This window comes from Helicoverpa armigera, chromosome 1, assembly GCF_030705265.1.
Source record: "Helicoverpa armigera isolate CAAS_96S chromosome 1, ASM3070526v1, whole genome shotgun sequence".
NCBI classification, from domain to species: Eukaryota; Metazoa; Arthropoda; class Insecta; order Lepidoptera; family Noctuidae; genus Helicoverpa; species Helicoverpa armigera.
This window is the reverse complement of record NC_087120.1, coordinates 4,753,469-4,770,428: the sequence shown is the minus strand read 5'-3', so window position 1 is coordinate 4,770,428 and position 16,960 is coordinate 4,753,469. Positions and strand designations below refer to the sequence as shown.

At 36.1% G+C, this 16,960-nt stretch overlaps 1 protein-coding gene across 2 annotated transcripts in view; it reads left to right on the top strand.

The window, feature by feature from the left end:
• Positions 1-14,942, top strand: part of LOC110373008 (protein apterous) — an 85,175-nt gene extending 70,233 nt beyond the window's left edge. For both annotated transcript variants that reach the window (XM_021330093.3, XM_021330092.3), the window contains one exon: positions 12,128-14,942. In XM_021330093.3, coding sequence (XP_021185768.3) covers positions 12,128-12,450 — 323 coding nt within the window. In that variant the 3' untranslated portion in view covers positions 12,451-14,942. The remainder of the gene's footprint in view (positions 1-12,127) is intronic.
• The last annotated feature ends 2,018 nt before the right edge of the window (positions 14,943-16,960 follow it).

The following is a 16,960-nucleotide window of genomic DNA, read 5'->3' as shown; positions in this document are numbered from 1 at the left end:
AAGCTCGGTACTCCATTTACTATTCAGACACACAGAGTGGTTATCATTCACAGGATTCTGAAAATCTAGACACACGGCAGTGTGTCCGCCAAGTTCGAGCAAAAAAGCGACACACCGGCCGTGGGTTATATTACACGAACCATTTCGGGCCAAATTCGACCCCCCTATAACTCAAAATCTATTTTGTTTACGCATATCAAATTTCTAGTATCTGTTGAGACCCCCTCACTTATCTAAAATACAAAATTTCATTAATATACCTATTGTAGGTCTTGAGATATTGACGTCAGAAAATCGCTATTTTTACTATACACTCACTGACTGACTCACTCACTCATCAAAAACCTAGACCACTTCCAATGGTCGTATTGACTTGAAATTTGGCATGGAGGTAGGTCTTTATGTGAAGGTAAAGGAAAAAATCGGAAAATGGCCAAGTGTGAGTCGGTTTCAAAATAATGAAGGTGTAAATTTATATCCCTGAGGAACTAAAACGAACTAAATTTATCTATATTTATATATCTTCGAATGTTCGTACCGATCTGAAATTCGTTACAAAGGTTTGAGTCAAAGTAAAGTAAAAATCTGAAAACGGCCAAGTGTGAGTCACTTTCGATAATAACGAATGTGTAACTATGATCCACGAACATAATATATGATAACATGTCATGTCAGTCAGTTGGTAAATCTAGTCCATTTAGTTATTCTAGATCACTTCTTTGTAAGAAGCATAGTGCATATTCAAAAATCTGAAAGATAGTATAAATGAGACATTTCCTTAACTAACTTAATCATAAAGAAAAAAATAAACAACCTTACAAAATAAATGAAATCCCACCCAAAACAAAATGTGAAAGACTGCCAAGTTCGATGATATGGGAATGCTTCGCCTATAAAAGAAGTGAGATCTGAATAAGTACCAAGTTCCATACACATACCTCAGTTAAAAATAGTTACTTTTTAATGATGTTACTTGGCAAGTTTTAATAGAAAATTAAATACTTGATTCCTTGCGTTTAGTAGTTTTTTTAACAAGGTGTGTCAAAACTTGCCAAGTAACATTATTAAAAAGTAACTATTTTTAACTGAGGTATGTGTATGGAACTTGGTACTTATTCAGATCTCACTTCTTTTATAGGCGAAGCATTCCCATATCATCGAACTTGGCAGTCTTTCACATTTTTGTTTTGGGTGGGATTTCTGAAAATACTTTCACTCGTGCGAAACGACATTGTTTGAAATGGCCGAGGGCTATTTTTCCATTCCGAAAAGTTACACGAAAAAACGGCAGCCTAGTCATTTTTATCAGAATCGTTTATTTGTATTCGACTATTTATTTTTGTACACAAACAGATAGTAGATGTGAAACGGTAAAAAAGTATTAAACATAGCGATTTGGAGTGCATAGGATTTTTTCGAAAAAAAAAGAATCCTGTTATTCACCAGTTCGGATCTTACAGCCATATTGAATTTTATTTTATACATTTTAGTAAAACAGAGACCTAGCTCTAGCTTTTGCAACCAGATACCTTGCTGATACAATTCATCTTTGTTCTATTCAGAGAAATGTTTGCCCAATATTCGGACTACCGAAGTTGGCCGACTGTTTCCCAAATAAGACACGGGGACAGTTCGGTTCAAATTCGAACGGTAGGCAAAGCTAAGACAAACATTTGTTTGGACAAACAATTTTGGGGGCACGTGGGTGCTTCATGCTAATAGGTGTATGAACAGGCCCGTGTCAAGAGTTGGGAGATTTCCCAAATTCTGTCGATATACCTCTGGCCTTAAGGCAGAAGGCAAATATGGTATGGCTTATCGTTGGTAGAAACGTGGTTTTCTCTATTGAAGTCCAAAGGATATGAATAGGTAGTTATCCTACTAAGAGTAAAATGTGACCGAAACTTGGTTAGGTCGGGATTAAAAGACAATAGAATATATTAATTGTAGGTATTGATAATCTCAAAAATATGGTAGAAAAAATTGGTTCAGCATGTTTCGAAAGTGTTTTTTTTTAATAATAAATATATTGCTGCGTTCCAAGTTTTTGATTATTAAAAATGTACCTGGTAACGGGATATTTTAACAGAAGCTTTTAGTGTTTTTCTTCTTTTCGGAAAATAAAATGAAAACTATTTTATTCGGAAAAAATACTGCACGTATTTAATGATTTTTCTTTAAATGATTTCAGTCCGTTCTGTATTAAAAATAAAAATCATTGGCTTGGAATAAAAAGTAAATACTGGCTGAGCGCGAGTTGGTATCGCGCACGAATAGTTCCGTACCAAAACTTACTTGTGTCAAATTGTATATTCTGACATATTCTGTGATTTAATATTTCTAATGTCTGGTGGTCATTACGGATCATGACGTAGGTACAGCTGAGTGACAGAAGGACAGCAAAGAGAAGGAGTCTGAGTAATAGTGGACATTTTTCCCTTTGGACACGGAACTCTAAAAATTCACTCAATAAACTTGGACCTGGTTACTTTTTCGAGGAATTGCGTCCGATATTGCTTTCTGTACCGATACAGAAAAAAATTAAATAAGTCGCACATTGTTCACTATTTATACAAATTAACATTTATTTTATATTCGGAAAAAAATAATTTGCTTATCGGAAAAACGTAAAATATTTTTTAATAAAAGAGTTGCTGTAAAAATATTATATCATAATGTTTGTATAAAAATATTATTTTGTGATTCTTCATGATCTAACTAAAGTAAAGATTATGCTGAACATTAAGTAGTTTTAGGTGCGTCAAGCCCCTTTTCATCGAAGATTTTTTACAACCTACATAATAACCTAATTATTATAATTAATTAAACACATAAAGTTCGCTAATTCAGAACTATTACATGAGCTGACTGACAGCTAAGTCTATTTAGTGAGTGCCTACAAGAGTGACAGCTAAGTGAGAGTATAATTAGTACCTTTATTGGCAGGCGTCTGTTGATTAGCCATGTTATCCAATAATCTGCCAGTTTAAGCTTTGTTAACAATATCGTATTTGGAATTAGAAATCCGTAGCTCATTGTAGCTTATGTTATTATTTAGAAGTTACTGGAAGGTTATAATTTGATGGGAGCAATCTTCATCTTTGTCCAACTAGATTTGATATACCTACATATATAAATCAGTATTTTTATATACTTCATTCTTTAAGTTTCAAAGAAAAACTCGCCTACTAGGCATTGTGCTTTATTTACGTATCGAAATTTTTAAGACTTTTCTTCGTAACTTTTCTTGGAACCTTCATAAAAATTGTAAGTTCTCCCAAATGTTTTGTTACGCCAACGCTTTAGCAGCCTGTCTTTATCGTAGCCAACTTCCGATTTCGAGATTCCGAGATTCCGAGATTCCGAGATTCCGATATCAGCAGCATAAATACACCCAGTCAACCAATTATGCGAGGCCCCCCTACCCCTCGAATATTGATCGAGATTTTTTCCGGCAAAAACCTTTCGACTCGTCGCCATATTGCGGAGATAATATCTTATTCGTTTTTGCGCCTCGTCGCACTTTTGGCTGAACGACGCGACGCTGCGGACAAACGTTTTGTTTTACCCTTTTAAATCTCGATATTATCACTTTTAGATCTGTTTTGTTTTTATATAGCAGTTGAATCCGAGGTTGCGGTTTTCAATTGTTCTCTTTGCACACAAATACGCTTCGCAGTAAACCCGCACCCACACACCTCGTTGAAAACTCCAAAAGAATTTAGTTTGAAAACTCGTTTCGAAATTTATAATTAACCGTTTAATTTACTAGGCTAGGTCGTATACGTTTTATTATACCGCCATATCGAGAGGCTTATTCACTCACTTGTTCAATTGACGTACCCCAAAGGTCTTTACAACTCAATTCAATCACAAGAAACGGCATCAAAGAATTATAGGCACCAATAAACCCATAAAAACCGCTGTCGATGCCGCAATACCGCAGCATAAAAAGCTAAGCATTTTCAGCTATCCCTAAATAAAACACGACACGAGGGGCTGAAACCAAAAGATTTATGTCTCTCACCTCTCAAGTTATTTACGAGAATTACGAGACTAATTGCTTTTGATCACAATTTTGAACCTTATTCCGATATAGATAAGAGTGTAGTGCAATTAAAGTTTGCAAAGAGCTCAAAGGCTGGCATTTGAGTCCACCTTTGGAGGAGAGATGCAGCGTATTGGAGGGCTGGTCCTCATTTTTTCCGCTTTCTATGTTCGTGTGACGTTTACCGCGTGGCTGCTGCACTCGAGGCCTCAGCCCATGGCGTGTTAAATGGACTCTTTGAAATGGTCTTTATGAATGCCGTCGGTTTTGTACCTACACTTCACGTAGACAGCACTGGTAGCTGCAATGAGTGGGTATACTTATGTGAAAATTGATCGTTTTTAGCGAAAGAAAATATGTCAACCAGTTCACATAGGTTCAGCGTTACTAATGCATAAAAAAAGTGACTTCCCCGTGTACTTGTTGATATACACAATTTATTCGTTATTTACTCCCGCTTATTTATATTAACGCTAAAGTTCAGTTGATACAAGATGAAACTGAAATGACTAACAAACATGACACTGAAATTAAAGCTGAAATTATTTCAGTACTCCATGAATATAATATAAAAAATCCATTTTAAATGGGCATTCACAACAGGTGCTGCTCATGCCGCCGCCTAATTGCCTCGGGCGCCCCCATAATATATAGACGCCGTGTCACCCGAACCGCGTGCGTTGGCGCATTTAGAACAAACCACGCCATATATCTCTCCTTGCGTCCGCAATTACGTGATTTGTCACTCCACTCTCTTTTTTTCTTCTTCCATTCTGAAAAATGAGTCGAGTTCAACTGTTCAAGTAGCTCAGACGTAATTAGTCGACTGAAAAAGTGCCTTTCCCTGTTCACTTTATTGTGCGATCAATTCACATAGCTACCGTGTTTAATCGACTATTAAATTTATCTCATTCGATTAATTAGTCGATTCCCAATAATGTGTTATTGGTTATTTTTTTGTTTTAACGGGATTTGTGCGCAGCTGTGCTACTGGTTGCCCAGTTTTCTAAAGTTTTTATGAAACGTTTTTTACCAACCGGCCAGATTAACTGAAATAAATATGGATTGTTTACTTTTCTCTCAGTATTTAATTGTAAACAATTTAATTTTTAACTTTTAAAATAATTAATGGGTATTTTTTAAATAAGAATTGAACACGCTATATTTTGTGGTTTTCAAACTACGAAACACATGTTATATTTATCACTCACTGAAAAAAAAACTCCTATGAAAAGCAAAACATCTAGTGATGTATAGCGTTGCTTTCCGATCTCACAAAAATTAATTACGCAGTTCTATTTTTAAAACGTTTTCATGCCATGATTTTGAACACTATAAAGATGCTTCTTAACGGCACACAAATATCTCGACCCAAAGGCGATGGCTCACAACCCTCGCAATTAGTATCGGATGGTCACACCTTGACGTTCGACCGCGTATAATTTTACTTTCTAAGTACATTTTGTGACAATAATAAGCAAATTCCCGCATTCAACTCTAAACTTTATTACACTGGATTAAAGTTAAAAATTCCTCACACAAATAAGATCAAATCAAACAGTCTAGTAATTAGTACAGGCGCGCTCAGCGACGCTCCGTTGGGCAGATAATTTCCGCTGTGCGTTCAAAAGACGTCCATTTGTCATTTGGTCGCGCGAAGTCTCACAGAGCGGACGCGCTTCTCCCTACTTAATTTATTCAAATATTATTTATTTAAGGAAAACGGGACTATTAATCACATTTCTACAGTTTTTATTTACATACGCGGAACGCTGTTCTCTTTGATCGCCCAGACATTTATTAGAGGTCCTTATGCGGTATTTTATTTACATTTTAAATTGGGTGTCAATTATCAAATAATTATATTGCTTGTGTAATTAGACCGAATGATGTTTGATTTTCTACGGTTAATTTGTTATTAATACTAATTTGTTTGCAAACATTAATTTAAAAATTCCACTAATTTGTGTGTTCATTTTGTTGGTGTTTAATGAGCTCTCTTTCCACGCGGGCTTTCATGTGAAATTAACACCTTTTAATGGTTTTTAAATATTTGTTACACCGAAGTGGTATTTGCGTCGGTATCAGGCGCTTGTTTACTTCATTCACGGCTGGACTACTCATCGGTTCATTAATTAAATTCAACGTTTATTAGATATTCAAATGTTTTGCCTGTCGTTTTACTTGTGTTAGGTGTTAGGGAAAACTTTGTGTGCAACGTTTAAAAGTTTTACACTTCGTCTCTGGCCTAGTTATGAAACTTGATGTGGCAGTTTTCAATTGAAGAATCCGATTGTCGTTTGTTAAGTTTGGATATGTGTCAAAGAAAAAGAAGGGCTTCAGCAGAAATCTTTGTAAAAACTTGCCTATATTTCCGTCAACTTTAAACGAAAATAGCAACAAGTACTAACACTTAGGTACCTATAGTTATTTTTACAACCAGTTTGTCAGCAGCTGGTGTATTACAGTTAGCCATTAAAATTGTCGCGAGTGTTCTACCACTATTATTGTGAGTTCAGTATTCGCGACATCTGGCTTCAGACAATATATTAAACGCATTAATATTACAACATCTTTTATTATTGCGTGTGATAAAATGACTTAATTTGCGACTGCCATTCAGTTACCTGTAAACCGAGCATGAAATGCTAGTAATCAGTCATTTTCGCACATTAAGTTTGGGTTCAGACGGTGCAATTTTTTAAAAATTTTGTCTGATGTATGCAATATTTTTGTCTTTCAAGACTTACTGAAGTGCCAAATTAAGTCTTCCTCCTACTGAAAAAATCTCTTAGTTTGATAGCCATCATTCAAAACAAAAAATAATTAACCTATGCATCCAAAACCGTACAAAAACAACAACGATTCCATCTACAAAGCTCGATTCACAAACACCAATTCACGATTCATTGTGCATCGAACCGTCGAGGTGTTGCGTCGTATGAACCCGAGCTTAATTCGCTCAATTTTGTCTCATTTGTTCTAGCGGGTGCGAGGGGCAATTTGCAACCGTTGGTGTCATTGCGCATTGGTTAGCGTAATGGGCCGTGACGCGAAATGAGACGTCAAAACACCAATAGGAGGGGAGCTTATTACAGTGGCATCTGTTCCATTGTAGTTGATGTGATAAAAAGAACGGCGTAAATTGACCACGGTTTTTTTTATTGCTGTGTAAAAAAGGGGTAATCATCTATCTATGGGAATTGCTGTCGTACTAGAAAGTGTGGACTGACTCTGAAGATAATCAATTCAGATAAAAGGAATTGCTGAACTATTAAGAGACACTGTTTTCTATATCTTTATTTCTTCAACTAAGTACAAAATAGGAGCCCGAGTGGTTCCTTAAACGGACCACCGCGTAGTCGATCAATGGAAGCTGCCATCATATTTCAAACCTCTTGCAACAGTACTCTAATCTGTTCCCATCGACTTCCAAACAATCCAAGGCATTCAACACGTTGCTATATTATTTAACATCTCCTCACAGAATCTGTAGCACGTTCACAAATGGACTTGCCTTACAAACGGGAGTTATAAATACTGCTCAAGATCATTCCTTCAATGTCTGTCTTTAGCTACTGTTCAGACGGCAGATCGTATCTGAATGACAAATAGTGCTACCGTTGTACCCCTCAGCTTCTAGTTACGATGTATTAGTAAGCTCTTACTACTCTAGATATTGAGTAACGTGTAAATAAACAAAAATATGGTTTATATTTCCCTGTTTGCACAAGAGGATTTATTAAAATGTAGAGTTTTCAAAGTTAATCAATGTTTGGTTTTATGTACGTGTAATTACCAACATTCGTAATTGAGCACACCAACTAAATATCAGCGGTAGCAAAAATTCATTAAATGAAATACACATTGAAAACATGTTTGCATTCTCGTAAATATAAAAGTAACAATCTCGTATATTTCACGCAAAATACAGCTCAATCTCGCACTTGACATCAATATATCTCAAAAATCTGACAATTCAATTTTTCATTAAACATATATCATTCAGTTATTTCAAAAACGAAATATATACGTGCATAAATAAAAAAATATAGGTATTCGTTAACACTCGACCGCTGAAAAATCACTCGCATGAATATTTTCAATTGTCTTAAATTGTGCGGCGGTGAAGCATATTGAGTCGTATGTTTCGGTTGGTAAAAGTTATTTTTGGTTGGCGGTTGTGCGTGACGGTATAACTAATGATGTGTCCGAGGTAGTGCTTATTTATTCGAAATGTGAGCGAGAATAGCGTGTCGTGTTTTTGGCCTTTGCTTCGAGTACGTACGTGATATACATTGTTACTACGTTTCAACTAGTTATAAGTCAGTTATCTCCTCCTTTTATCAATGTTTAATATTTGTTATGCATTTAAATTTCATTTTTTCAAACATCTCTCTCATCTTTCTTGTATGAAGATTTTTTATTTCCTCGTTAAATCTGACATTCTAATGTTCGAGGTATAAGCTATTATATTGCTTTTAGTGCAGTATTCTATATTTAAAATAACCAAGTGTCTACCTATTTATTTGATTATAAAGTGGCCAGTGTTAAAAGCTATCAAGAAAGATTCTTCTTTCTTCCTTCATAAGTTGTCAAGCATCTACGCAAGACAGCTAACGGAATAAGAGCTTAGCCCCAATTGCTTAAGAGATGCATTTCGTACCAAATACTTTGATTGATATAAAACAATAAAGTATCAAAATCATAGTTGCAAAACAATTTTTTTTATAAAGATCTTCAGAACAAGCTCAGTAACAAATCGCTACTAATAGACCAACCAGTTACTCTGAACAGATGGTTATTTCAATGTTAGCAGTACATTGTCATAGTGTAGCATATTGTTTCGGGACCACCTAGATAGTTTTATCTTCTCGTGACAACGCGTAGTCATCAATCGTCTATGGCTTTCCAGACATTCTTTCAACTAGTGTTGTATGTTGGATAAATCGTGCAAGCATATCGATAAAAATGACGTTAAAGTTTTTTTGACAGTATTTTTATTTTAAAATGAGAAATACAGCAGGAAATGTTTTAAAGTTATAGCGCTATTGTCAAAAGATGATTAAATCATTATTTGTCATGTCAATAAATTGCATTTCTAAAGTTAGAAGCTCATGCCTAGTGTCTTTGCCAACTGGCAAGTGCTTTTAATTTATGAAGTCAAATTGATTTGCAAATGAGAACTATAAATTTTAAACAGTCGATTAATTTCAATGGTTTATGTTTAAAAATAGTTAATTATTTTTTATGAGCAGTTGCACAATCAATTACAATTTTTTAATGAATTATGTAGTTGTCCAGATGTTTTAATTAAATAAAAAATATCTACTTTTGTATCAAATTACTCTAACTACGCAGAAAATTACGACATTATTTGTAAAAAATAATAAATAATCAACCTGAATGAAGTTATCGATATTAATATTTACACATCACTATTCCAGAGGCGGACACGCGGGCGGACCGAACGATTAGTCACAAACAACGACGTGAAAAACTATTAATACATACAACGAAAAAATAGCTACTGAAAGGGATATTATAAATTGCATATCAAATAAATAATCACCTATCAATAAATACTCATCATTTATACTCTTTTTTACATCAAATAACTTACTTCACTACAAATAAACTAAATGTTTAACAAAACTCAAACTGCAGATATTTCGAAATGATACATCAATATGACATTGCTTTTTTTATTATAATGCAATACAGTTAAATTTATTATTGTGCAAAAATACTACATACATAGCATTAATACTGACTGCACAGCAAATTTTCCATATTTCATAGCAAAATAACTATCCCAGTCGCATATTAACCACTAAGTACAACAAAACCCATTCATCATATTTGTCTTAATTTTCAAGAAGCCATGCTCGGCCAATTTAATGATTATTATAACAAAAAAATCCTGTCACATTGCATTATTTCTAAAACCAGAACAAATTACCTGAAAAGGTTCGCGGCTTCGCGCGCTTTTTCGTCACTGGAGTGCAGAGTGGCGCGAGCGAGTAAGATAGAGTTCAGTTAAAAAACATTGTATTAAAAAGTGAAGCTAGTAACGAAAACGAATCGCTGCAAAACCGACTCCACGTAGTCTTGTTTGCCTACCCCTAGAGTGCAATTCAAAACCGCGTAGGCGCGGAGGGGCGAGGCGGCCTGCGAGCTGAGGAGCAGGTAGTTTTAACGCTCGCCGACGCGGTTGAGGCTGGCCGGCTCTGCCGGCCAGTAAGCCGAAGCTGCGGTGGTGAGCGTGAAAATCATCTGCGACGATAAGCTCGCATGGGACCGCCGGAGCCCCGCAGCGCCGGAGCCGTGACAGAAGCCATGCTTGCTGTATGTTGCATGCTTACTTCCATGTTGCATGCCTGCTTACATGCTGCATGCCTGCTTGCATGCTTCAGGCTTGTTTGCATGCTTTTTACAGGAAAATAAAAATTCCAAAACTATGCCAAAAGATGATTCTGACTATAAACATTCTGAAATATGATATTATAGTAGTAGCCTTTTAATGACTACTTATATGAAATGTATGCTAAAAGGAAATACTGACAATGACTGACAATGCACCAGCCCCATTTTTTTTAAGAACTATAGTATGTATGTGCAAGCATATCATCGGACTTGCGATCCGACTCAAGTACGTGGCGCCACCTGCAGAAGCTAAAAATGTTGCCTATTGGGCAAAAAAGGAAGCGTGAACGCTTATAAATAATTCAATAAATTACAATTTTGTATTTAATTTTATATTTTTTTGCTGATCTCATTATGCCGTAATTAATAAATAATAAGATGACTGTGACTAATAAAAAGCTGTTTTATTCAGAAAAACTGCTGTAAATAATATAAAAATAGAAGCAATATTTAAAACAAAAAGAGTTAACATGTATAATGTGCATTAAGATTATTAGCTGTGCATTGATGAAAAAGCTTTTGCTTTAGGAAAAATCGCTGTACGCTGCGAAAATAAATTGTAGTGTGTTTAGTGATATTTTGAGTTGAATATTTTGCTGTGCAATCAGTAATTTTGATGGGAATTCGGAATCTTATTGCATAGAAAAAGGATATTTTTTGATTTGCGTTTAAATACTACCCCTACTGAAATCATTTCGTTTAAATGAAACAATTAATCTGTATTCATGACGAAAATGCTTCCATCTGCTCTTGCTTTTAAGAAATGTTAAAAACCTTTTTATTTCAATAATTGAAATTGCCTTCAATGTTTAAATGAAAATTGTGCAAATTGACTGAGAAATCTTTTAATTCAAAACAATACCTAAATCAATGATACATGCAGGTGACAGGTAATACAGGCTACCATTATATTGAAGACCAGTCGGTACGCATCACAAGAAAACAAAACATTCGACGAAGAAACATTATTTCTCCGCGGACGCAGCTATAGTTAGCATGTACTTATAGCGGAGATATGTACCTACTTACGAAGTTATTGAACTTTTCGCTTTTTCCGCACAATCGCCAGCCGAATGCGACTTCAGGGCCAAGAAAGAAACGGGCATCTAAATTTGGCGTAAGGCAACATCGGCCGCCATGACGCGGGGGGCGGGGCCACGGAGCGGCCGCGCGTGATTGGTTGCGCGATTCGCGCGCTCTTGCGCCGTCCGCATTGAATCTTTAGCGCGAACGTTATACAAGTACGGATAAAGTCGGTCAAATAGTCTAGGTTAATAACTAAGACCGACATTACTAACAATTCGGTAGCTTTGTTACAGTGAGTACATTTGGCGCATGTAACAACGGCTCGGAATGTTGCGCTTGCGACGGTCACGCACCGGCCGGTCAGCTCGCTAATTATACAGATAAAATCTGTACTTCGGAACGCTCAACGGCGGGCAAGAACGCAATCACGTGCCATATAATCGAGCCAGTCAGGAATTCAGCTTCCACGTGCAATGCGGTCGGGCGGAAGCCAGGACCTCCAGAAAATTTGGAACCTGATTTGGGTTTTTTCTTTACGACATTTTATTTTACGAAGCTTTGCGGTCGCTTGCGTCAGTTGTGGTACCTATATATGCACGTACCAACAGTTTTATTTATTGTTCGCAGGTATGGTTCCAGAACGCTCGAGCGAAGTGGCGACGAATGGTGACCAAGCAGGAGAACAAGATGTCGGACAAGTGTTCGCCCGACGCGTCCCTGGAGATGGACATGTATCACGGGCCGATGGGCTCGATCCAGTCGCTGCCGCCGCACAGCCCGCCCTACAGCGTGATGGGCGGCCCGCCGAGCCCCAACTCGATGGATTGCCCCTAGCCTTTATTGCGCGCTTTATGAGCGCCATAAACTTTGTTACGAGTGGTGCGCCAAGCCGCTCTCTGCGGTGGCGTTTGCCAACAACGTCGTTCTCCTTCGCCGGAGCAACCATTTAATCAATCATTTTCTAGACAGAATTTTAATCAACAAAATAATTTACAATCTTCAAATAATTCAGACCAACAAACTCCCCTTCAGCGAAACCGTTTTAATGGGCGTACAGCTCATCAGCCTGAAGCCATGCAACGATTTTTTACGCAACCTCTGCAGCGGCCTAACCTATGCGAACGAGGACGTTTGGTACAAGGCTCTCCACGTGAACAACCTAATCACAATCAATCTTTACAGCAGGGCTTTATTGGACAGTCATTTAATAGGTCCCAAAACTCTCATTTTAATCATATCCCAGAACATAGGCATTGGCAAGACATTCAGCTGCGTCACCATATGCAATCTTCTCGATTGCCTTTTCGCGATCCGCATATCCAACAAACAAACGCGACATGTTCCGAGCAACCACAAGCACTTAAGTTGAATACGCATACTTCTGGTACCTTTAATTTTGATCCATCATTTTGGGATCCTAGTCCACCCCCCGATCAGACCCGTAGGGTGAACTCTCAAAGTTCTTTGCATGCGCAAGGTTCCCAAAATATCTTAAGCAATCAGTCTTGTCGACCTCCGTTGAACCAATCTTCCCAAATATCTGCCAATAGTCATGAGTTTCGAACCCCTTTGAACGGTTATCATTTTCCATCGCCTATCAACAGTCAAGCTTCCTTACAGTCCGGCCCTCGGCCGACGGTCAGAAACCCTAATGATGAATTTATGTCTCAACGATCTGTTTATGAACCAGCTCCCGAAACCCTCGCTTATAGGCAAGCCCTATTATAAGCTGGGTGAAGCTAATTATTCCAACGTATTTTACTTACTTTTCAAGAGCTTTTTACGTGGAGGCAACAAAAGTTTCAAGGGGAAAACTCTTTATAAAGTCTCTAACCGCTGTTGGTGAACTATAACCAACATTAATTTCCAAAATAAAATGATTGATTAATTTAATGACTTTCAATATAAACAATACAAGTGGCGAGTGAAGTATGTTATGTACAAAAGCAAGGCAAAGTTAAAAGGACTAATTTACTGAGAGCAAAAGAATGTCAGCCGACAGCATTGATTCTGATATTCTGATTTGTGACAGACTTTAAAGGATTGTGTTGGAAAGTGGACTTTATAGAACTTTCATTGTACTCGTGATTACATTTATCTATTTAAGTGGTTGTGAAGTCAATTTTTCTGTATGATATTGAATGAACTCAGCAATTTTTGAATCTCCAAAAATATTAAATGTTTACGTCATCGTAGGATAAACGCAACCGGTAAGTATATTGTCCCATAACAGAGTAAGAAAAAGTCATTCCAGTAAATGTAATTACATGAAAATTTTAAATAAAATTTACCTGTTTCTCTGTGTGTTTGGATATTGTCTCCGAGTCAAGATGTAATACATAGATAAGTACATAAATAGGTAAAGATTCTCAGATACTCGCATTTACTAAGTATCTCCGTTTTGAACATTAAAATAATAATTGTTGTAAACACCTCGAAGTAAAAGATCCATACAATAAATTCGGAAAAAAATATACAAAAAAAAACTGTTGAAATAAAATTATTGGAAAAAAATGCTATCTGAAATTGTATGACTAGTTTACTTTGTGAATGTACATACTTATAAATTATTGACTATATAAATGTGAAATGTAAATACGTTAAAACATCAATAATAGTCCATATATTACCGTGTAACTGTTAAACGATTTACCTTCTCAATGTAAGTAGCGTCGGAGGTCAAACTTGTTCTGTGACTTGCATATTGTAGCCCCGTGTTTATCAATAACCCAATTATAAAATTGTCGTTTAAAATTGTTGTAAAAATAAATAGGTGGTATAGAATATAAGTCGTTCGAGAACTAACTTGTATGTACTTACGATTGTTAGTTTTCTGTTATCTTTAAAAAAAAACTATGATATTCAGCAATGCGGTTCCTTGAACCAAGAGGAGAAAGTTTCGTTTAATAATATATTTACTATTTATTTATTGACAATTGATATTTAATTTAGTTTAAGAAGTAGTCTGTAGTTAGGGACGTAAAATGAATGTGAAATTTTTCCATAGATGTAATAATTATTACCTAGGCTAGTATAGTCATAAAGAAAATGATTTGCCGGCAAGATATTATTTGAACTCTTCATTAATTTGCAGTTAAACAATTTGTTTCTAAAATACAATATTGTTATTCCTACTGTCTTTTAAGTAGTTCTAAGCATTACCTAAGTAATATTCCGGCTAAGTAAATGCACTGTTAGTTCCTTTTGTATAGATTTAAAGTACATTATAATAAAGTAATCCACATAATATATAAATGTAGTAGCTGACACGATGTTTATCGTTCTTGATTAAAAGTAGCAACAATCATAATGTTAATATTTAATGAAATCAGTAACTTACAAATAATTCGACTGCATTTGGCATCAACGGTTTTATTTTCGCAAAAAAACCTGTGACTAAAAGTTATAAAGATCTGTTAAATAAAAAATATTTCAGATGTGATTTTTTTATTTAATTTCTGTACTTTTCCCTTTCACTGTAAACACGTTGAAACATAAAAATCTCCACTACTATGACAACACATAAACATACTTAGCAGCTTTTCGAAGACATGGCATGAATCACAGTTTTACAAAAACTTACACACTTTAGGACATAAAGCAGTCTCACATCATGATCACATTCTCTAGCCTATCCAATACTGTAGATATCTGTCTTCAAAGGAAATACTCAAGAAATCATACACACTAGAAATACTCTATTTTTTGTGGAGCTCATTACTACAGCTTATATATCATCGGCGCGACAGATATTCGAGCCAATCAATGGAATAACAGAAAAATATCTTCACAATTATAAATTATTAGCTTCCGCCAGCGGCTTCGCCCGTGTGGTGTGTGATAAAAAGCAAAAAGCAACCTATGAGTTAATCCAGGGTATCACCTATGTACACACCAAATTTCAACCAAATCGGTCCAGCCGTTTTTGAGCGAAAGAATAACAAACATACGTCCATACATTCTCATAAACGTTCACATTTATAATATTATATTATGTAGTAGGATACCCTACCCTAGAGTTGCCTGTTCTCTGTGTGGTTGTCACAAAGAATCGCCCAGAAGCTTCCTTAAGAGTAACTGGCTGTCAGAGAGGCGCGCGCGCTGCCTTGAGTTATGCTGTTTTAATTAAAACAATAAATAAACCGCAGCTGGGCGGTTGGGTGGTCCCTTCGGATGCCTCTTTTAAAAATTCCAACTTTTATCAGTACGGAGAATATCTTTTTACACGTAAAACTGTTTCCTTATATATGGGGACGGCTGAATGACCGAGCTTCGTTTGCGTTTAAAAGGTCTTTATTGCTGTGCCAGTATATTAATCAATAAGTCCAACTGTCAGTTCTGTGGCAGTGCCGCTGTTACAGTTCAGGCTTCTGTGTTAATTGAGTAGTATATTTTATTTAAAAACAAACGGGCAACTTCTAGTAACTGGTCACCGCTGTCTTTTGACACCTGTTGTATGCTCAAGTAATCAAGATAACGCCATCACTAGAGAGATAAACCTGATAGATAGAGAGGTATAGCTCATGTGTTTTCATAGAAATTGTGCTATACTAAAAATAGGTATGGTGCTGTCAATCTTCTCTGGACTGGACTCCATCTGAAAAATATTTCGCAAAAAATCATGTTACGAGCCCCGAAAGGTGGTAGAGAGCTGATCATCCAGAATCCTGCTGATTACGTAAGTAAAATGTGGCTTCAACCAGACCTTTCAAGAATTATCTACAAGTGGCAAATTTATCGCAACGTCAGGTCGGTAAGTAGGTATTGTATCAGAATAAAATAGTACACAACTTTGTCTATGTGTCCAATGCAATGAGAGTGTCGTGCTAAATCAGTTTCTGTGTTCTAATCAGAAATATCATAGGAATTGCGATTTTTCCAATTAAAAAAGTTCTCGGGCACAGTTTTCGTGATGACTTTGTCGTCTGAGCTTACTAATTAGACTCTCTACACATAGTATTTCGTTAGTACATTTTGACTACCGAAAAGTAATTACTAGCCTAATGATTTTGAAATGTCTGTTAAAAAAAAAAGATTTGATTAGAATGGCACAGCTTTCATCAATCAAAACTTAATTTGTGAACTGACTGTGATTGCATGCAATCATTGTATGATTGGCAAATAGAAGATTGCTAACATCCTATAAATTATAATTATCATCAGCTAATCTAACAAATCATGACTGTTACACGTATTACAATAAAGATCTACATAAAGCTATCTATTAAAAAGGGTGTACAAAATCGGTAGCTTGTTCAAACAAAGGGTCGCACTATGAATACGTGTTTGTTGATACAACATTAATAGTGCTTGCACTAAAGATTGACTTTTAGTTGAACATGGATTAAGTGCAGTTTGGACCCATATCTCGAAGTACACCTGCTACTTTATGCAAATGTGTACATGCATAAAATTAAGCTTCTCATTCTTGATGGGGTATAACAATTAGTTCCAACGTTT